Raw genomic sequence first — 22663 nt, forward strand, 5'->3', positions numbered from 1 at the left:
CCACCAAGTCTCTCCCTCGCTTTCATGTCATTGCTCAGGGTGAAAATTACACTGGCTGGTGCAAAGCGGACTGTAAAAATTGTAGGGGTGTGTGAAATGGTTATGAGCGCTTCCCTGGGAGAGGCAATGGGGGGCTGTTGTCCCCATGCCTAGCTTCCATCAGAAGTCCTTTTTCCAATTTACAGAATATCTTGATCGCCTGGCCTTTGGGGCCAGCTCAGGAGCAGAGGAATCAGCTAACTTTGCCGGCAACATCGCACCCATCTTTTGAAATGAAAAGAAAGGAAATATCATCCCAAATCGGGTTCAGGATGGGCGGCATCCAGCGGACGAGAAATGAGTAAACATGTTGGGGAATTAATTCTTTCACAGAGGAAAGGTTTGAAGTAGAGAAGCGGCTTGGCCTAGTAGATGGAACGCAACCCTGGAAGTCAGAAGGATCTGGGTTCTAATCCCTGTTCTAATAATAATAATAATAATAATGTTGGTATTTGTTAAGCGCTTACTATGTGCCGAGCACTGTTCTAAGCGCTGGGGTAGACACAGGGGAATCAGGTTGTCCCACGTGGGGCTCACAGTCTTAATCCCCATTTTACAGATGAGGGAACTGAGGCACCGAGAAGTTAAGTGACTTGCCCAAAGTCACACAGCTGACAAGTGGCAGAGCTGGGGTTCGAACCCATGACCTCTGACTCCAAAGCCCGTGCTCTTTCCAGTGAGCCACGTTCTGTCATTTGCCCGCCGTGTGACCTTGGGTAAGTCGCTTCACTTCTCTGTGCTTCAGTTACCTCATCTGTAAAATGGGGACTAAGGCTGTGAGCCCCATTCCGGGCAGGACCTGTGTCCAACCTTGTATCTGCCCCAGCACTTAGTACAGTGCCTGGAACATAGTAAGAGCTTAACAAATGCCATTTTAAAAAAAGATGGTAGTTGAGTCACCATCGTTCAAATGGCATTTACAAGCAAAGTGGTCCCAAAACGACCAAACCCATTTGGCCTAGTGGAAGAAGCAGCATGGCGTTATGGATAGAGCATGGGCCTGAAAGTCAGAAGGTCATCGGTTCTAATCCCAGCTCTGCCACTTGTCTGCTCCCCACTTCACTTCTAGGGGTCTCAATTACCTCATCTGGAAAATAGGGGTTACGACTGTGAGCCCCATGTGGGACTGTGTTCAACCCGATTTGCTTGTATCCACCTTAGCGCTTAGTACAATGCCTGGCATATAGTAAGTGCTTACCAAATACTATTATCATTATTCTGAATGACACATGCACATAGATGTACATATTTGGGTCAGTGGAAGGGGAGGGGGTAGGTAGGTGGAGCTACCCCCCAGACAGGGCCCTATGCTCTGGTTGAGGAAAATGGAGCAACACTGAGCCTTCCACTGAGACCTATCTTGAACTAGTAGTTTTAGTAGTATTTTATCGTATTTGTTAACGCTTACTAGTGTCAAGCACTACTCTAATCACTGGGGTAGAAACAAGGTGACAGAGCCAGAGTCCTTAGGGCTCATGGGGCTCACAGTCTATGTAAAAGAGAGAAGAGGGATCGAATCCCCATTTTACAGATGAGGTAACTGAGGCACGACAAGTTAAGTGACTTGCCCAAGGTCACAGAGCAGGCAATTGGCAGATCTGACTCCTTGGCCCATGCTCTTTCCACTAGGCAATGTTGCTGCTCTAACTCTGGCTGGTTTCACCACACCCACTTGTGATTTCCTAGAGGAAGTCATAGCCATCCACACCCCACCCAAGGCAACATTCGGTGGTGTTTCTCTCTACGGGTAATAACATCTGCCCCCCAACTCACAAGACGATTTTTAAGTGGTCTTTGTGCAGCACCTATTATGTGCCACAACTGTCCTAAGCATCGGGGTAAATGGAAGCTAATCAGGTTGGACCCAGTCCACGTCCCACATGGGGCTCAATGTATTAATCCCCATTTTGCCGGTGAGGTAACTGAGGCCCAGAGACATTAAGTGACTTTCCCGAGGTCACAAAGCAAAGCGGTGGGGGAGGATTGGCACTCGGGTTCTCTGACTCACAAGTCCGTGCTCTTTCCACTAGGCCACGTTGTTTCTCACAATTGTGAGGACTACTGAGCTATGCTGAGAAAACACTTTGCTCGTCATGGCAGAGAACCATGGAGTAAATTATCAAGTATCATCACTAGAGCTTTTTCTATTAGAGTTTAAAAATTAAAGGTTCATTAAACTCTAGAGCCGATGCAGTTTTTCAGTATTACAGTAGTGTTCCTAGCTTATATCTGCAATGAAAGGCCAGGAGCTAGTTAGCTCACAGTGTCTCTTTGGCTGGTTAATTTGAAAGGGACTGGGGGATGTTTCAGAAAGCTACAATATAGAAAACAATACAAACAGAATGTATCAGAGTGAACAATTCCCCCCCCCCCCATTTTACCTAGACCAAGAAGAATTAAATGTAAACACATGCACACACCCAAAACAAACAATATATTTGAATGAACAATCTCTCCCATTTTATCTAGACCAAGAACTAAATATAAACACACACACACACACACTTTTGTCCCCAACTAGGGCCAGTGTTTACCGTTAATGACTACCACATCTGAACACAATGAGATGTGGGCTAGAAAACAATGTACTTACATCAGAAGCTGGGCCTTTATCAGCCCCTGGGCAGGAGAAAGTGACAAACTCATGGCAGCGCTTGTGGACCACAAAGCAGCAAACTGCAACAAACAAAAAGAAAAATATATTTTGTAAGTCACTAAATCGAATAAAGTCAATTAAAGAAATTATACCAAATTATGCCAAAACAGTGGCTTTCCGAGGGCCCATTTACATAAGCAGGAACTCAATACCTTCAGAACATCAAATCATTTTTTTCAGATTTGTGATTTTTTTTTCCTCCAGGATGGAAGGATGTGTTTGAATCAGGTTAATTAGCTTACCCCCTGTTCAAGGACAGGGGTCATGCTTTTCAGATTGTGTATACTCCAAGAACCTAGTACAGAAATCAATCTATGGTATAATTGGAGAGCTTAGAGTGTGCAGATCACTGTACTAAGCACTTGGGAGAGTACGATACAACAGAGTTGGTAAACAGATTCCCTGCCTACAACAAGCCTAGAGACAGTCTACATTTCTCTGAATATGGAAGGTCCTGCATCAATTCTACTGACTCCTGTCTTTCATTATTTCTGCAATCCACCCTATTCGCAGGAGCAAGAATCATCTTCCTTCTCTGAAGCTTACAGAGACAGCATTTGTTTTTCAAATCAAGTCAAAATATGTTGCCATTTCCCTTCCCCTTCACCTAACTGTCCAGCACACTCATCAGAACCCTGTTCACACTCTACTCTTGTCACCCTCAGTTGCCTAGGATTCTCCTGCCTCTGTGTCTCCCCACCCCTCTCTAGATTTGTGAGGTCCATGAGGGAAAGGACTGTGTCTCTACTAACTCTAGGATACTCTTGAAACGGCTCATTGCAGTGTTTTGCACAGAGTGCTCAGTAAATACCACTGATTGACTGATAAGGTCCTTGCCTTCTCCTTCTTATGCCAAACCCAGATTCCTGCTCTACGTCAAAGGATGAAAAACCCTCCTCCTCCAAAAAGCCTTCTTTTCTGGCTCTGACTTTGATCAGTCAACAGTTCCGAGAACCCCTTTGCCTCGGGCACATAATATAACGGATGTCTGTGGTGTTATTTTTAATATTCATTTTTATTTATGTTCTTTGGTGTGTTTTGTGAATTTGTGGCCATCCCATCTCCTCCACTGGACTACCTATATGACCTGATTTGAAACCGTGCGCACATGGATGTGGTCGGCAATCTTTCACGGGCAGCTTGGTCCTTTCGAAATGATGACTTACTATGTCACTTTCCAGAAATCTCTTATATCTCTTATATCTCAGAAATCTCTTACACCTCGGTTTCTCCATCTGAAAAATGGGTAGAGTGATTCTGATTTACCCCACCAAGATGGACTGTAAACCAACTGTCTGATGGTCAAAAAAGGCTTTAAAGATACTAGGTCCTAAGCAATGCAATTATCAAATGCCAGATTGTAAAGGGTTGTTTCTTTTGTTTTTTTTCTGAAAGGATGAAGAAACAGTGCTTTGGCCTGTTAACATCACCAAGGTTACAAAATTCAAAAACACTACTCTGCTGAATCACCAAACATGCCAAAATCCCACCACCATGACAATGAAAAACAACAAATCTAACAGTCTCGGGCGTGTCAGAAACTGCCTGTCACACATGTTTACTTACACACAGGAAATAATACAGTCAGCTGAGGCTTCCCCAAAAGTGAAAGAGAACAATACGGTGGATGGGTGAGTGGCAGGGGATGAACACCCAAGGACACAGCTTTTCCCGTCTTCAGTACGCACCTAAAATTTCACCTCCTCCAAATATACTTCCCCGATAAATCCCCAACACCCTAAAACCTATTAACCTCCCCCCTTAGCATTTATACCCATTCTCAACACTTACATATGTATCTTCCATGAATTAGTCGGCTCTTTCACCCTGAAATATTTGTCCTATTTTCTGCTCTATCCTTGCTCTTCCACCTGTTCCCACTATTTGTGCAAAATTTGTCTGTCCGTCCCCCCTACTAGATTACACTTTCACAGAAGGTAAGGAGCAAGCATCCCCTTCTTAGGCATCTTTACCTTTCTCTAATAATCCTAATGCCCCTCTCAGGATCACACCTGGATGGTTTCCACTACTCTACCAGTCTTGACACTGGAAGGGAGAATCAAGCAGAGGCATATCCATTCCATTGCTTGCTTGGCCAGTGGCTAGTGAGTGGAAGGCAATTTGCTACAAGTCAAAACTCACCTCTGCTGGACAGCATTCATTCATTTAATCATATTTATTGAGCGCTTACTGTGTGCAGAGCACTGTACTAAGCACTTGGGAAGTACAATTGGGCAACAAATAGACATAATCCCTACCCACAACGGGCTCAGAGTCTAGAAAACTGGCACGGGAGAGAGTCAAGGGTGGAGACTTAAGTTTACTGCACGGAAGAAGGCAGAGGTAAACCACTTCCGTATTTTCACCAAGAAAACGCTATGGATACACTACTAAAATGATCGCAGGTGGAGGCAGGGAGTTCGGAGAGAGACTTGTCCATGCAGTCAGTATGGATAGGAGACGACTCGAAAGCATAAGACAAGACAGAGGAGCAAGCGAGAGGCCACCGGGAGCCAGAGAAGAGCCATCCACTGAAGTAATAAATCTTTTGTTCCTCAAACCATTTCTCCCCTCTCTATCCTCTCCTCTCACCATCTCTCAAGTGTCTCAGCCAGGACTTTAATCAATCAAGCAATCCATAGTATTAACTGAGTGTTTACTGTGTGCAGAGCACTGTACTAGCACTTGGGAGAGTACATAACAGATTCGGAAGACATGATCCGTGCTGTCCAGGAGCAGCCTAGTGGGACTTCCCATAAGGAAGTCAAAAAACAAGTCTGGGCCCATTAAAGCCTGGAAAAATGGACAGAAAGTTATCGATCTTCTCTTTCTCTGCCTAATATCCACAGCCTCAGTTGAGTGTTGGCTTTCGAGAGCTCAATCTCCGCCTGGCCTATTGTGTTCCTTCGATCGCAGGCCACTCTGCTGACCCCAATTTTGCGCAGTCCCATAATGCATCCCATCAGCACCTCGTCATCCGTACAAGCTGCTAGCCTGGGTCCCTCCATATCAGAGAAGCAGCGGAAAGAGTGCAAATCAGCTACTTTTAATCTGGCTCTACCACTTGCCTGCTGTGTGACCTTGGGCAGATTATTTGACTTCTCTCTGGGCCTTAGTTTCCTCCCCTGTAAAATGAGGATTAAAGGCCTGTTCTCTCTCTCCGCCTTGGACAACAAGCCCCGTGTGGGATGGGAACGGAGCCTGATCCCATTATCTTGTATCTACCCCAGGCCTAGTACAATCTTTGGCCCATAGTAAGCATTTAAATACCACAGTTTTCTTTTTAATCCCTGTATTCCTCTGGAGGTATATGTTTTCTTTGGGGCATATCACAATTTAAGAGATCCTGACTGGGGGGAGTCATCTAATGAAAGCCAGACAAAACCTGCCAGTTGAAGTTTCGCATGAAATGCTCAGATAGGTGGATTCGTGGGGTCTGGCCAAAGGTCAAGCCTAATTTTAGCTCCTTCAAGGCCTGAGGAGGCTAAAATGAAGCATCAGGCTCCCATCAATAGACACATGGAATGCAACCATCGCAAGCAGCCTAGACGCAGCCTGTGACCTCTGTCAGGAACCGAGTCTCCCTCCGGCGGAACCTCTGCCCTGACCCAGCCAGGGCCTTTCTAACGTTCTCATGTTCTAGGAAACCACAGCATTGAAACTTCCTAGCTTTTAAATATAAACTCTACTGAAGCCACATCCTCTTAGCTGTCTGTGGAAAGCAGGAGAAAGCCAAGAAATATAAATTGGTGATGCTTCCGAGTGATAGTTCACCATCTAGGAGCCTTGAGTCAGGTAAATGGATCATATTTTTAAATGTCACTAGCAAGCGCAATGAAGAAATGCCCTCCCAATCTTGGCCTTTAGGATGACGATGTAAGAGTTTTTCAGACTTGTAAATCGGCACCAAAATTGTAACTCCACCAAATCTTTAAAGCAGCTCGCTCCCTCCAGCCTGTGTTCTTTGCTCCTCCTGAACAAGGTTTCTCTCTTTTGCTCTCAACTCTCCCACATTCAACCCACTGCTCAATCCTCTCCCCCACCTGAGACTCCGTCCCCTGTGGCCTTTGTCAAATTCTGTCACCCTCCCCACCTTTTTTTTAATGGTATTTATTAAATGCCTACTATGTACCAAGCACAGTACTATGTCCTGGGTTAGATATAAACTAATCAGATTGAACATAGCCCACATCCCACATGAGGCTCACAGTCTTAATCCCCATTTTACAGATGAGGTAACTGAGGTTTAGAGAAGTGAAGTGTCTTGCTCGAGGTCACACAGCAGACAAGTGGTAGAGCTGGAATTAGAACCCAGGTCCTTCTGGCTCCCAGGCCCGTGTTGCATCCACTAAACCACACTGCTTCACCTTCAAAGTCTTCCTGAAAAGCCACCTCCCCGGGAAAGAATCCAGGATTCACCTTCCCACTTTCTCAATCACGCCACTTAACAGGTAGCCCAGAGCTGGGAAAACAACTACTACTAATAATAATAGCAATGTGTTCGGTGTTTATTTACGTACAAAATATTGTGTTAAACAGTGGGATAAATTCAACGCAATCGGGTCAAACACAGACCCTGTTTATAGTCTAAAAAGGAAAAAAACAGGCATTTCATCCCCATTTTACAAATGAGGGAATGGAAGCACAAAGAAGCTAAGTGATGTGCCCAAGGTCACCTGGATTAAAGGCTGGATTAAAACCCAAGTCTCCCAACTTTTGGTTCAGTACTCTTTTCACTAGGCCATGCTGCTTCTTTATACAATCATTTTGAGTGAGAGCAAGGAGATGAATATCCGTCCTTTTACCTGCACTTTCTCCCCTAAATGATCTCATGTTCCTTAAGAGTAGAGAGAATGTCACCCTCTTTTTGTGACCCCTTAGGTGCTCACTAAAAACCATCGATCCTGATTCTCTAGAATACAATCCATCAATCAATGGTATTTATTGAGCACTTACTACGTGTAGAGTACTGTACCAGGAGCTTGAGAGAGTACTGTACGATAGAGTTGGAAGACATACCCAGCCTACAATGAGTTTACAGTCTATACTGTGAAAATAAAAGGAATTAAATCAGCCATCTTCACCATTGCCCAAAGTAAGGCCTTTCTGGCTCCAGCCATGCCTTCTCTAGGGTTAGACCCATCTCCAGAGAGGAAGATTGTCATTTTCTTCAGTCCAAGAGGGACATATTTCTGCCCAGTATCTCTTGGGGAACAGAACATTGAAGAGGATCTAAAGGTCCATCAAGGCAGGGGCAGAGCATCACTTATACAGTCTCTATCCACCACAGCCGCGCTCCACATAAAAGATTTTTCTTTAAGAGCCGGGTTCTGCAAGGTGCTTCTTTGGGGACTTTCTAATCCCCCATCCCTGGCTTTCCCCAAGTCCAGGCCAACTGTCTGGTTGATTAGGGGAGCAGTTAGAGCCGTGGCTGATTGCCTATCTCACCACCAACCCCTTGCCCACATCCTGCCTCCGGCCTAGAATGCCCTCCCTCCTCTAATCTGAGAATTACTCAACCCCGCTTCGAAGACTTACTGAAGGTACATCTCCTCCAAGAGGCCTTCCCGTGCTAAGGCCCCCTTTCCTCTTCTCCCACTCTCTTCTGCATCGCCCTGACTTGCTCCCTTTGTTCTTCTCCCCCTCCCAGCCCCATTGCACTTACATATATATCTGTAATTCATTTATTTGTATTGAAGTCTGTATCCCCACTCTAGACTGTAAGATCCTAAGCACTGGTGGGGGGATACAGGCAAACCAGGTTGGACACAGTCCCTGTCCCACATGGAGCTCACAGTCTTAATCCCCATTTTACAGATGGAAAGGAGGGAAAGGAGAGGCCCAGAGAAGTGAAGTTTCTTTGTTCCAGAACCACTGTGTTTCCTCCCAAGATCCCCAAGGACATGGATGCTGCTTCCAAGTGGCTAAAGCACTGACCTGGGAGTCAGAAGTTATGGGTTCTAATCCAGACTCCGCCACTACTGTGTGACCTTGGGCAAGTCTCTTCACTTCTCTGTGTCTCAGTGACCTCAACTGTAAAATGGAGATTGACACCGTGAGTGCCATGTGGGACGGGGGCCGTGTCCAACCGGATTTGTGTCCACCCCAGCCCTTAGTACAGTTCCTGGCACATAGTAAGTGCTTAACAAATTCCATAATTATTATTATTATTATTATTAATTACATAACTCGGAAGCAGGAGCCAAGATTGAAGGAAGATGGGGGTTAAAATAAAAGTGATGGATAACAAAAAGGCACCCGGGGTGATATCTGCATCAGAGAACAGGCCAGCTGAAACCAGACCGACCAGCATGAGACCACAAATGGTGACCCCAGGAGGCCATAGAGCAGTCACTGCCTTGGGCAGCTGATACTCATCTGGCTAACTTGGGAGACAACTAGGAAGCCCTGCCCAACATGAAGCTTTTCAGGCTCTCATCCATGGTATTTAATAATTGTGGTATTTGTTTAGCACTTACTACGTGCCAGGCACTGTACTAAGCCCTGGGGTGGATACAAGCAAATTGGGATGGACACAGTCCCTGTCCCACATAGGGGCTCAGATTCTTAATCCCCATTTTCAGATGAGGTCACTGAGGCACAGAAAAGTGAAGTGCCTTGCCCTAGGTCACACAGCAGACAAGCGGCAGCGCCGGCATTAGAACCCAGGTCCTTCTGATGCCCTGGTCTGTGCTCTATCCACTTGGCCACGCTGCTTCTCTTACTGCTTATTGAGCTCCTACTGCGTGCAAAGCACTGCTCTCAGCATTTGGCAGAATCAAGATACATGGTCCCTGATCTGCAAAAGCTTACACTACAGTGACTTCCTGCATTAAACTGAGACTATCAATACTAGCTGCAAACAGCGATATCATTCATTGGCCAATAACGCAGGCTGCAGTAGGACCAAGCGCTTAGTACAGTGGTCTGTACACAGGAAGCGCCCAAGAAATACCATTGGGTGATTGACAGGGCCATTAAGAAATGAGCACTCTGCAAAAAGCTTTCCAACAGCTGTAAGTCTGCCCAAGCTTTTTGATCTTTGCTCTGAAAGACAGGCTTGAGGTGGAGCAGGCTAGTGAGCAATCAAATCAGTATTGATTTCCTGCTCCTAGAAATTCTCAAACTCCCCTTGGGTAGATGAACGAATTTTTCAGCTACTTAAAAAATTCGGGGAGGCTCCAGGGGAGTCAATGCTATTAAAGTCCACCCTCTTCAAAGGAGTTCTCACTGCCTACCTGAAGCCCAGCTATTGCCGACTCCATCTTGCCCTTGGGTCAATCAATCGTTATATTCATTGAGCACTTACTGTGTGCAGAGCACAGTTCTAACTGCTTATCATAGTGCAATATAACAGATTGTAAGCTCGCTGTGGGCAGGGAACGTGCCTGTATATTGTTATATTGTACTCTCCCAAGCACTTATTACAGTGCTCCGCAAACAGTAAGCACTCAATAAATACAAACGACTGACTGACTTGGTAGACATTTTCCCTGCCCACAAGGAGCTTCCAGTCTACAGGGTCCACGCTGCATTCCAAGAAAGCTCCCATTGCTACACGGAATCAATCAATCAATGGTATTTATTAAGTCTTTCTGTGTGCGGAACATTGTACTAAGCCCTTAGAAGCGTACAACACATCATCAATGGTATCTACTGAACGATTACTATTTGCAGAGCACTGTACTAGGCATTTGAGAGAGTTCAGTACAACAGAGTAAGCAGGCACGTTCCCGAAGCAGCATGGCATAATAGATAGAACACGGGCCTGGGAGTCAGAAGGTCATGGGATCTAATCCCGGCTCTGCCACTTGTCTGCTGTGTGACCTTGGGGAAGTCGCTTGACTTCTCTAGGTCTCAATTAAAATGGGAATTAAGACTGTGAACCCCATGTGGGACAGGGACTGTGTCCAACCTGATTACCTTGTATCTACCCCAGCACCTACTGCCTAGGACACAGTAAGCCCTTAGCAAATAGCATCATTATTATGATTCCCACAATGAGCTTCTAGTCTAGAGTTGGTAGATAGGTTCCCTGTCCATAAAAGCTTATAGTCGAGAGTAGAACAGAGCAGGTGGGGTAAATCTACCCCCCATTCCAAATCCTCAGCCACAATCGAGGATTAGCTCTTCAATATGGGGGGGTCACGTTGTCCCAGATTGAATGGGGAGGAAGAAAGTGTCCCTTTGGGTGCTGATAAGCGGATGAAGAATAATAATAATAATGTTGGTATTTGTTAAGCGCTTACTATGTGCCGAGAACTGTTCTAAGCGCTGGGGTAGACACAGGGGAATCAGGTCGTCCCACGTGGGGCTCACAGTCTTAATCCCCATTTAACAGATGAGGTAACTGAGGCACAGAGAAGTTAAGTGACTTGCCCAAAGTCACCCGGCTGACAAGTGGCCGAGCCGGGATTCGGACCCATGAACTCTGTCTCCGAAGCCCGTGCTCTTTCCACTGAGCCAGCAATCCAGACTACAGTCCAAGAGGAATGCCCGCCTTAGTTCTCAGGGAGAGGGGTCAGGTGGACAGACAGAATGGCACTCCTGTGCCTTAAGCACTGCACATTTAGAATTCTTTAGGAAAGGTGGACTCCAGTCTTAGAACTGTAGTTATAAGCTATGGAGTTATGCCTCAGATAAGCTTATTATAACTGTGGTGATATTTGTTCAATCATGGGGTAGATATATAATCAAATGGCCATCCCGGGTAACTGGCAATAGTAATGCAAATCCTCAAGAAGCAGTGCCACCTGCCTGGGAATCAGAAGGACTTGGGTTCAAATCCCAGCTCCGCCACCTGTCTGCTGTGTGACCTTGGACAAATCACTTCACTTCTCTGGCCTCAGTTACCTCATCTGTAAAATGGGGATTAAGACTGGGAGCCCCATGTGGGACATGGACTGTGTCCAACCTGATTAGTTTGTATCTATCCCAGTACTTAAATACCATAAAAAAGTCCTCCCTTTGCCAAAAAGTTGTGTGGTATGAAACGGGGCCTTGCGTAGCCATCACTACGAGTTCTCCAGTCTAGACCAGTTCCGACTGCTTTCTCCCTGAAGCAGTGGTTCAATGCCAGTATTTTTAAAGGGCTTGGAAACCTGCTCACGTCCCCATCTTCCCCAGCCCTGGTTCCAGGCTAACAGTAGCTCCCATAAGTCCTTGCGCTTGACAATCTGTGTAACCCCCACACATCCGCTTTTGAGTCAGCAAATGTCTTTCCATCTCCTCTAAAGTTACTCAGGGGTCATCTATGTGCAAATGTAATAACATTCGGGAAGCAGGAAGAAAGACATTAGAAATTAATCAGCGGCCATTTGTTGGGGAGTAAGGAGCGTAATCCTCGTGATATGTAGTCAAGAATGGGACACAAAATAAGTTGGCGAAATGCAGTTGCAGATTTCAGTCCCACCAGGGCTGTAGTAACAAATCCTCACTGTTCCTTTCCCTCTGGTTTTTCATAATCTTATATAGCAGCACTGTTCGATTCAAATCATGATGCTAGTTGGCAAAGTATTGATTCCTTTATTGCATTCAGTCGCACTAAATCTAATTCATATTCTGTCTGCTGAAGAAAGTCTACATTACAAGATGCTTGAAGTTGCACTGAGCCCCCAAGGAATTCAGTTATACATACATACATATATATATATATATATACACACATACATATATATGAGTATATATATTTATAAATATACAGAAACACACACACATACACACACACAGAGTCCTAGTATTACATTTCTATCCTGCAGTATGAAAATAAATTTGCCTGCTGCAAAACCAGATTAGAACAACATGTCTGCCACTCTGAAAGACCAGGGGGGACAAGTGAACAGCTTGTAAGTGAGCCAATATAAAGTGTGTTAAACAATTTAAGGGAAAAGGATGAATAGACCACTGCCTTTTACAATAGCAGCATAGACTTCCAAAAGTACCAGCTTTCATCTAAAAGTAGAATTAGCTCTCATTTTTAACTGCCTCAGATTGTAATTTCAACACAGGAAAAAGGAAGCCCATAATGTCGTCTGTTCAATACCAGTTCACCAATTGACAGAATCAACTCTTTATACTGTATTCCCAGGTTCCAAGGCATAGAATTTTCAGACAAATTAGCACCGGTCAGGGGTTTGAAGGAAATCCAAGCAGTGGTCAAACAAGAGATTGAAAACAAATCACAACTTTTGAACCTCTGGATTTTGAGTGCTCTCTGTCATCAGATGCAATATGGCCTTGGCATTAGCAAGTATGAGAAGGTCTGATTAAAAAAAAAATGATGTGGGTTTTCCATAGTTACCTACAAAATTGAACATACATTCCCTTCCAAAGCCATAATAATAAATAGCAATAATAACAACAATGTTTAAGCACTTACTATATGCCAAGCACTGCACTAACCACTGAGATAGTTACAAGTCAATCAAATTGGACAAAGTCTCTAACCCACATGGGGCTCACGATCTAAGTAGAAATGAGTACAGGTATTGAATCCCCATTTTACAGATGAGGAAATTGAGGCAGAAGGATGCTAAGTGAGTTCCCCAAGGTCATACAGAAGGCAGGTGGTGAAGCTGGAATTAGAACCCAGGTTGCTCGAATCTCAGACCTGGGCTTTTTGCATTAGGCCACTCTTAAATGTCCCTTAACTTTCTGGAAGAGCTGAAGGAGAGCTTATACTGACTGATCTTTCTCTGGGTTTATGATATCGTGATTCATCCCCTTCCCAAAGATTCTTTTCCTTAACTATTTGTTCAGGAAAAGACCAAAATCCACCTGCTGATGATTAGTAATAATAATGGTATTTGTTAAGCACTTTGTGCCAGGCACTGTTCTAAGTGTTGGGGGCGATACAAGCAAGTCAGGTTGGACACAGTCCCCATCCCATATGGGGCTCACATTCTTAATCCCGATTTTACACATGAGGGAACTGAGGGCCAGAGAAATTAAGTGACTTGCCCACGGTCACACAGTAGACAAGTGGTGGAGCTGGGATTATGGGTCATGCGAACCCATGACCCTCTGACTCCTAAGCCTATGCTCTATCCACTCCGCCATGCTGTTTCTCCTAGGGCAGAGCCTCCATTTATTGGGTGCTTAGAATACTTCACAATTCCACTGTGCATACCAGGGGAGCCCCAAAACCATCCGCCCCAGACCTTGCTCATACCATTCCACTTTGCCACAGATCAGGATGTCTTCCCTTGGCTTATCTCATCTTCCCCCTATAATTCCCCCCCTCATTGGGTCATCTCCTAGCATTTAAGTACTCTCCCCCCTCCCAAAGCACTTATCCTTATACTCTGTGGCTTCCCCTCCTTGTAAATTATATTAGTGTCCATCTCCCCCACTAGACTGTAAGCTCTTTGAGAGCAGGGATCATGTGTACTAACTCTCTCACACTCTCCCAGAAACTTAGTGCACAATACATACCACTGGTCCATTGACTGATTGCTTATTCAGTGTAAAGAAAGTTCTCGAAATGACCCAGTGAGGAGAGAAATCAGAGTGTGGAGAAGAGCTAAGCCAGGTAAAGCATCCTGATCTGTGGCAAAGAGGAATGGTAAAAAAACAAAGTCCAGGGGAGCAATTTTGGAGTCCCCTGGTGAGCAAGACAGAGTCATTCAGCATCCTTATGTAGCCACTAGCTGGTGGATTATGGTTTTTTCCTCAAGAAATGCTTTGAGAAATGGACTGAAAATTTCAAGCTGGGGACCTCCCAATTTCCAAGTGCTTTAAGCTGGGGTACCAGCTTCTATTGGCTCATTTCAAACATAACTAACCGTTCTGTACTTTTACTATAAGGAAAATCGGAATTTTTCCGGAGTGATGAAGAGGAAAAAGAGGCTGTCAGATTGGAGGCAATGATTCATATTTGCGTCACATCAAGGGCAGTGGTAGGAACCACTCTCGTTCGCTTTAAGTAGATGAGAATTAACTGAGGCTAGGGAGCAAAGAATCTCTGAGGGAAGGGAAAATAGATTCGACCTCCTCAAGACGTTACAAATTCCAAGAATTCTTAGACCATACGCTGACCTACTGGAGGCGGGGAAAATTGGATCATCTGCAAGGTGTCGCCGATCCAGCCTCTAACCAGTGACTCATCTCACCATTAGCTAGAAAATCCTTTGGTCACTACACCATGCTGGGCTTCCCACGTCCCCATTCTGGTGACAATTCCACAGCTACGAGCACATTTCTGCTGTGCCACGTATCTGCCTGACCCTATCAAATGATGGCAAGGTCACAGCTTGGGGGTAGCCGGGGGATGTGCGGAGAGAAGGGGATGGAGATGATTGGGTAGGGGGTGGAGCTGAAATAGGGGAAAGGGTGGCTTGGAAAAGTGGGGAAGGCAAGGAGTGAAGCTGCAGAGGGAGAAACAGGAGTCTCTGGGGAGTTGGTCATGGGGAGCACGGAGGGAAACTGGAGGCCCAGGGAAATTCAGGTGAGAGAAGGCTGGCTCCCACACTGGATCTCTTTCAATCTCACCTCCGTTTCTCCACAGAGCTTTCTTAGGCTACGCTCTCTCCTTGGAAAAATGGTGATTGGCCAGAAGTACCCGAATTTGTCCGGGATTTGCTGTTCACCAACAAATAGCCTTGCTGTGTAACAGAGCGTCTCCTTCCCAGATCTCCTCGTGGGATCCAGAGACCTTGTCGTGCAGGGGTGGATTAGTCATTTTGCCATCAGTTATTAGTCACTGTAGGCAGGGATTATGTCTACCTACTCTTTTGTACTGTACCCTCCCAGGTGCCTTGTACACTGCACTGTACCAAGTAAGCGCTCAACAAAAACCACTGGTCGTCTGATTGGAAATAGGAGAATTAGCCGCCAATAGGACAGTGAGTCGACAATCTGACTCCAGCCTTTCTTGCGCAACTACAGATTGCAGGGACTGTCAAGACTTTTGAAAGGAACCAGACCGCTGCTTTTGGATACTCTAGGCTTCCGAATCTTTGCCTGATTTTCCTCTGAGCAAACTCCCAACCTCCCCCAAGCTCTAGAGAGTAAAAACACCCCAGTGTGGACCACCCATGCTGACACTCAAATGATGGGTGGATACCAATAAGAATGACCGGCAACTAATCAATCGATGGTATTCTTTGTTTAATATGGGCAGAGCTCTGTGATAAGAATAATAATAAAAATTTTGGTATTTCTTAAGCGCTTACTATGTGCCAAGCACTGTTCTAAGCACTGGGGTAGATGCAAGGTAATCAGGTTGGCCATAGTCCCTGTCCTACATGGGGCTCACTGTCTTAATTCCCATTTTAACTAACTGAGGCCCAGTGAAGTGGCTTGCCTAAGTTAACACAGCAGACAGGTGTTGCCGAATTGTACATTCCAAGAGCTTAGTACAGTGCCCTGCACATAGTAAATCCTCAATAAATATGATTGAATGCGTGGCTCAGTGAAAAGAGCATGGGCTTTGGTGTCAGAGGTCATGAGTTTGAATCCCAGCTCTGCCACTTGTCAGCTGTGTGACTGTGGGCAAGTCCCTTCATTTCTCTGTGCCTCAGTTCCCTCATCTGTAAAATGGGGATTAAGACTGTGAGCCCCACATGGGACTCCTGATTCCCCTGTGTCCACCCGAGCGCTTAGAACAGTGCTCTGCACATAGTAAGCGCTTAACAAATACCAACATTTTTGAAGGTGGCAGAGCTGAGACTAGAATCCATCTCTCCTGACTCCCAGGCCTGTGCTTCTTCCAGAAGGTCATGCTGCACTTGGGAGAGTACAATATAACAGGTAGAAATGTTCCCTGCCCACAGGAACCAGCCCGTAACACAACTGCATTGAGGATTTTTCATTTCCTGCCACACGTTCTGATCCCAAGTGTACAAAAGCAGCTTTGGGAACACTTTATAACAGGATGTAACCTCTTATTTGAATGCAATACTCCTCTTTCAGAGTCACCGAAATTTTCCATTCCCTTGATAGTTCCTCGCTCAGTAGAAGAACGGCATATAATAGGTTCCTTCACTTGCCAATACTGTGAATTGACACTAGGATATTAATAGACCAATTCAATCATTCAATCGTACTTATTGAGCACTTATTGTGTGCAGAGCACTGTTAAGCCCTTGGAAAGTAAAATTCGGCAACAGATAGAGACAATCCCTACCCGACTACGGGCTCACAGTCTAGAAGGGGGTAACGGAAAACAAAACAAAACGAGTAGACAGGCATCAATAGCAACAAAATAAATAAATCGAATTATAGAGATATATACATCATCAATAAATAGAATCATAAATATGTACATATATACACAAGTGCTGTGGAGCGAAGGGGTAGAGCAGAAGGAGGGAGTAGGGGCGATGGGGAGGGGAGAAGGAGCGGAGGAAAAGGGGGAGCTCAGTCTGGGAAAGCCTCCTGGAGGAGGTGAGCTTTCAGTAGGGCTTTGAAGGGGAGAAGTGAGCTAGTTTGGAGGATGTGAGGAGGGAGGGCATTTCAGGCCAAAGGTAGGACTTGGGCCAGGGGTCGACGGCAGGACAGGCAAGAACGAGGCACGGCGAGGAGGTTAGCGGCAGAGGAGCAGAGTGGACGGGGTGGGCTGTAGAAGGAGAGAAGGGAGGTGAGGCAGAAGGGGGCAAGGTTACGGAGAGCTTTGAAGCCAAGAGTGAGGAGTTTTTCCTTGATTCCAAGGTCGATAGGCAACCACTGGAGATTTGTGAGGAGGGGGGGCGACATGCCCAGAACAATGGCATTTATTGAGCGCTCAGTGGGTACAAGTCACTGTACTAAGTGCCTGGGAGACTACAGAGTGTTTCCTTGATTCGAAGGTTGATAGGCAACCACTGGAGATTTTTGAGGAGGGGTGTGACATGCCCAGAGCAGTGGCATTTTATGAGTGCTTATTGGGTACAGGGCACTGTACTAAGCGCCTGGGAGACTACAGTATAACAGAGCTGATAGACACATTCCTTGACAAGAGAGAACTTCCAGCCTAGAGGGGGAGACAGACTTTAATATAAATAAATTACAAATAAATCACAGATATAAGTGCTGTGATATGGAGGAAGGGGTGATTAAAGGCACAAATCCAAGTGGAAGGGTGATGCAGAAGGGAGTGGGAGAGAGGAAATGAAAGCTTAGTTGGGAAAGGCCTCTTGGAGGAAATGTGCTTTTAATAAGGATATGAAGGTAATTATCACGCACTTAGCATATTCAGTTTCTCGATCATCAGACCTAGAGTAAAATGCTTAGCAAGATTATCTGTATGGGCCACATACTTCAATTTATTAATAACAATACAATTTAATATTTACTCAACCACAGAGGGTGAAATCTCTTTTAACCTTGAGCTACCCAGAAGTGGAAATAAGCTGTTTTGACGTCAGCTGCATGAGTGATATTTGGACAGTTTTACCATTGTTAAATTTTGAACAGGAGATATTCTCCCCCTTAGACTTTAAGCTCAATGTGGGCAGGGATCCTTTCCACCCGCTCTATTCTCCCAAGAGGTTAGTACAGTGCTCAGCACACAGTAAGTGTTCAATAAATGCCACTGATTGATCCCTAGCTTTCTTATTCAGAGATGATCCTATTTAGTGCGATCCTATTCTCTCTTTTTTTCACCTTCACACTCTTTCCCTCCACTCTCCAGATCATATTCTTCACTCCTCAATGCAGAACACTGTATTAAACATTTGAAAAAGTACAAAAGAGTTACAAGATACGGCCCCCCAACCTCAAGAACCTGACAGATTAGCAGGGGTGACGGACACATAAATTAAAGCTAAGGAAAGTAATAGAGCATATAAGATATGCAGAGAAGGACTATGGGTAGTTGTGGTCATTTAGGAGCTTAGGTGGCTTGGAGGGATTGAGGTGATGGTTAGAGAAATGAAGATAAGAAGATAAGTAGGCCGCTAAGGCCTACCGGAAGCGGTGTGATCTCGGCAAGGTTTCGAAGATGGGTAGAGATGTGGTCTGTCAGATATGAAGGTGGGAGGGAATTCCAGGTGCCGGGGAAGAGGGGGAGATGAACGACAGATGGTTGAGACCGGAGTGAGGCACAGTAGGTGCCCGGCTTGAGAGTAATGAGCTGGGGTGTGCTGGGAAAAGAGAGTGGATAAGAAGGAGGAAAAGACGGGACTGTGTATTGTAAAGCCTACAGACAAAAGTTTCTGCTTCTATTCTCCATCTACACCCACTCCCTTGGAGAACTCATTCACTCCCATGGCTTCAATTACAACCTCTACGTGGATGATACTCAAATATGTAGCTCCAGCCCTGATCTCTCTCCCTCTCTGCAGACTCGTATTTCCTCTTACCTTCAAGGCATCTCTACTTGGATGTCCTCCTATTACCTCAAGCTTAATATGTCCAAAAGAGAGCTCCTTATCTTCCTAACCGGACCCTGTCCTCTCCCGACTTTCTCATCGCCGTAGACGGCACCACCATTCTTCCTGTCTCACAAGTTAGTAACCTTGGCATTATTCTTGACTCCTCTCTCTCATTCAACCCATAAATTCAATCCATCACTAAATCCCGTCAGTTCCACTTCACAACATAGCTAAAATCCGCTCTTTCCTCTCCACCCAAACTGCTACGACGTTTATACAGTCTTTCATCCTACCCCACCTGGATTATTGCATCAGTCTCCTTGCTGACCTCCCAGCCTCCTGTCTCTCCCCACCCCAGTCCATACTTCACTCTGTGGACTGGATGATTTTCCTATAGAAACGCTCAGGACATGTTTCTCCACTCCTCAAGAAACTCCAGTGGTTGACCGTCCACCTCCACATCAAACAAAAAGTCCTCACCATTGGGTTTAAAACAGTGAATCACCCTGTTCCCACCTCACCTCCCTACTCTCCTACTACAACCTGGACCAAACACTTCGGTCCCGTGATGGCAGCCTCTCACTGTGCCTCAATCTCACCTATCTCATCGCTGACCCCTCGCCCACATCCCGCATCTGCCCCTCTGACAATCACTCCCCCCAACCTTCAAATTCTTAATGAGGGCTCATTTCCTCCAAGAGACTTTCCCTAAGCCCCCCGTCGTCTTCTCCCACTCCTTTCTGTGTCGTCCTGACTTGCTCCCTTTGTTTATCCCCCCTCCCAGGTCCACGGCATTTACGTACATATCTGCAATTTACTTACTTATATTAATGTCTGTCTCCCCACCTCTAGACTGTAAGCTTTTTGTGGGCAGGAAATGTGTTTATTGCTACATTGTACTCTCCCAAGTGCTTAGTACAGTATTCTGCACATAGTAAGTGCTCAACAAATGACTGAATAATGAATGAATGACTAATAAGGTTTTGAAGGTCAAGAGAGTGATCGTCTGTTGGATATGAAGAAGGAGGACATTCCAGGTCAGAAGCAGGTTGTGGGCAAAAGGTCGGCAGTGAGATAAATGAGGTGGAGGTACAGTGAGAGGGTTGACAGTAGAAGAGCAAAGTGTACAGGTTAGGCTGTAGTGGGAAACCAGAGAGGTAACAAGGTGATTAAGTCTTTAAAATACCTGGTAAAACGTTTCTGTTTGATGCTGAGGTGGATTGGCAACGAACGGAGGTTCTTGAGGAGTGGGGAAAAAGACTGAATGGTTTTAAAAAATATTCCAAGCAGCGGAGTGGAGGGTAGATACCGGGAGGAGGTAAGTTAGAGATGACGCAGGAGTTAGAGCCCTACCTACAACAGCAGCCAAATGAGTAGCCAGTATATGAAGTCAATCAATCCATGGTATTTAATGAGCACCTACGACGCATAAAGCTCTTTACTAAGCGCTGTGCTAAGAATTTAGCTGGGGGATGAATAATAATTGCCCTCTCACCCACAATACCCTCAAAATCATGTTACAAGTTCCACTTCTTCAAGAGGCAGAGCTCAGCAGGCAGAAAGGAGGCTTCATACCAGCCCATACACCCTCAATTCCAGCCGTCTCAGCCAACCACGTCAGCTGGGATCGTCTTTTAGCAAGTCAGAGCACTCAGAAACAATGACACAGATAGCAGTCACTTCATTTTCATAAATAGAATACATGGATAATGAAACAAATCCCCCCTGCACCTTACCAAGGGGCCTTGTTCACAGAGAATGTACCCATAAATGCCATCGAGCAAGAAAGTTTGCATTTGAGCCTCATTTTTTTTATACTTGTTAAGCCCTTACTATGTGCCAAGCATTCTGTAGTAAGCGCTGGGGTAGAGACAAAATAATTATGTTGAATACAGTCTCCGTCTCACATGGGGATCACAGTCTAAGTAGGAGGGAGGAGGATTTAATCCACATTTTACAGGTGGGGTAACTGAGGCACTGAGCAGTTACGTGGCTTGCCCAATTGTTACGTGACACCAAAAATAAGTGAAGGAGCTGAGATTAGAACCCAGGATCTCCAAGTCCTAGGCCAATGCTTTATCCACTAGACCACGGTGCGTCTCTAAATTATAATGTGAAATTCCATTGAGTTCAAACATTCATTTAAAGCTTCTGATCCAAAGATGGATCTCAAGAGTGAAGGGATAGCCACTTCTAGTGACAGCAGAATCTAAGAAAATGAGGTTCCTTGATAAGTTCAAACACATTCTATGTTTTTGGATTACATCCTCTCAGCGTCCTCTTTTGAAGTCTCATTTCCAGCTTAATTATTAAAGCACTCATTAAATATACATACTTAACACCTTGTGGCCTTTCAGTGGGATCCCGGCATGCATTTTAGGAACGCAGTGTTAGCTCAGTAAGTGGAAATTAATCATAATGCCCTCAAATGTAAGAAAGCCATTGCTAAAAAAAATCTGAAAGTATCCGTGATTTGATTTATCAGCCTTGGTGGTGGTAAAGCTAGGTTTCCCGAAGTTATGAAAGTAGAAGTCTCTGAGAAAATTCAATTGACAAATGAAATGGTAGCATTCTCATCTAATTCATTGTATTCTCCCAAGCTCTTAGAACACTGCTCAGCACATAGCAAGTGCTCAATAAATATTACTGATGGATTGATTTCATTTTAAAAACACACTATTTCTAGAAATCAGATACGGGGCCCATCACAGGGCTTTTGTCCTAATGGGGTTTTATGTCTAGTGAATGTAACAATAATAATAATAATAATGGTAATTGTTAAGCACCTACTATGTGCCAAGTACTGTACTAAGTGCTGGGGTGAATACAAGCAAATTGGGTTGGACACAGTCCCTGTCCCACGTGGGGCTCACAGTTTCAATCCCCATTTTACAGATTAGGTAACTGAGGCACCGAGAAGTGAAGTGATTTGCCCGGGGTCACACAGTAGACATGTGGCGGAGCTGGGATTAGAACCCATGACCTAGAAGCATGGGAAAGGGGATGAGAGGCAAGAAGCTGGATGGGAAAATTGAAAAAAAAAATTTCCAAGTTTGAGTCTGTGCCTTCGTTTGTTAAAGCCATTACTCAAGGGGGTTGTAAAATTGTTCTGCTGGAGTTTGGAAAGGATAACTCCAACTGTACATCCTCCAAGTCCCTAATTTGAATGATAATTTCTAAAATCCCATTCCATGGATAAGAGATTTCATCCAGTGGATGAACAGCGCTGTTTCTGTATCACTTTGCACCAAACATCACTCAAAGGTCCCATTGTTCGAACAGTAATGATCCTTGTCACTGAATTAATTGTCCATCTTAATTTCTGGTTCTGTTCATCCATCAGAAAGGAAATCTCCTTAAATAAAAGCAAACCTCTCCCTGAACAAGCATTCCTTAAAAAGGACAGAAATATCTGATCGTTGGCTTTCAAGGATAGATCATGGGCTTGGGATTCAGAAGGACCTGGGTTCTGATCAAGGCTCTGCCACTTGTCCGCTGTGTGATGTTGGACAAGTCAATCAACTTCTCTGTACCCATTACCTCATATGTAAAATGGGGATTAAGATTTAGAGCCCTATGTGGGACAGGGAATAGGTCCACCCAATTTGCTTGTATACACCCCAGCACTTAGTACAGTGCCTGCCACATAGTAAGCACTTAAATGCCACAATTATTA

The 22663-nt window shown here is 45.1% G+C and overlaps 1 protein-coding gene across 2 annotated transcripts in view; it reads right to left on the minus strand.

Annotated features, from left to right (window-relative positions):
* Positions 1-22663, minus strand: part of PRKCB (protein kinase C beta) — a 438119-nt gene that overhangs the window by 262509 nt on the left and 152947 nt on the right. For both annotated transcript variants that reach the window (XM_029057467.1, XM_029057466.1), the window contains exon 3: positions 2633-2715. In XM_029057467.1, the coding sequence (XP_028913300.1) occupies positions 2633-2715 (83 nt within the window). The remainder of the gene's footprint in view (positions 1-2632; positions 2716-22663) is intronic.

Source organism: Ornithorhynchus anatinus, chromosome 2 (genome assembly GCF_004115215.2).
Source record: "Ornithorhynchus anatinus isolate Pmale09 chromosome 2, mOrnAna1.pri.v4, whole genome shotgun sequence".
In the NCBI taxonomy this organism is placed as follows: Eukaryota; Metazoa; Chordata; class Mammalia; order Monotremata; family Ornithorhynchidae; genus Ornithorhynchus; species Ornithorhynchus anatinus.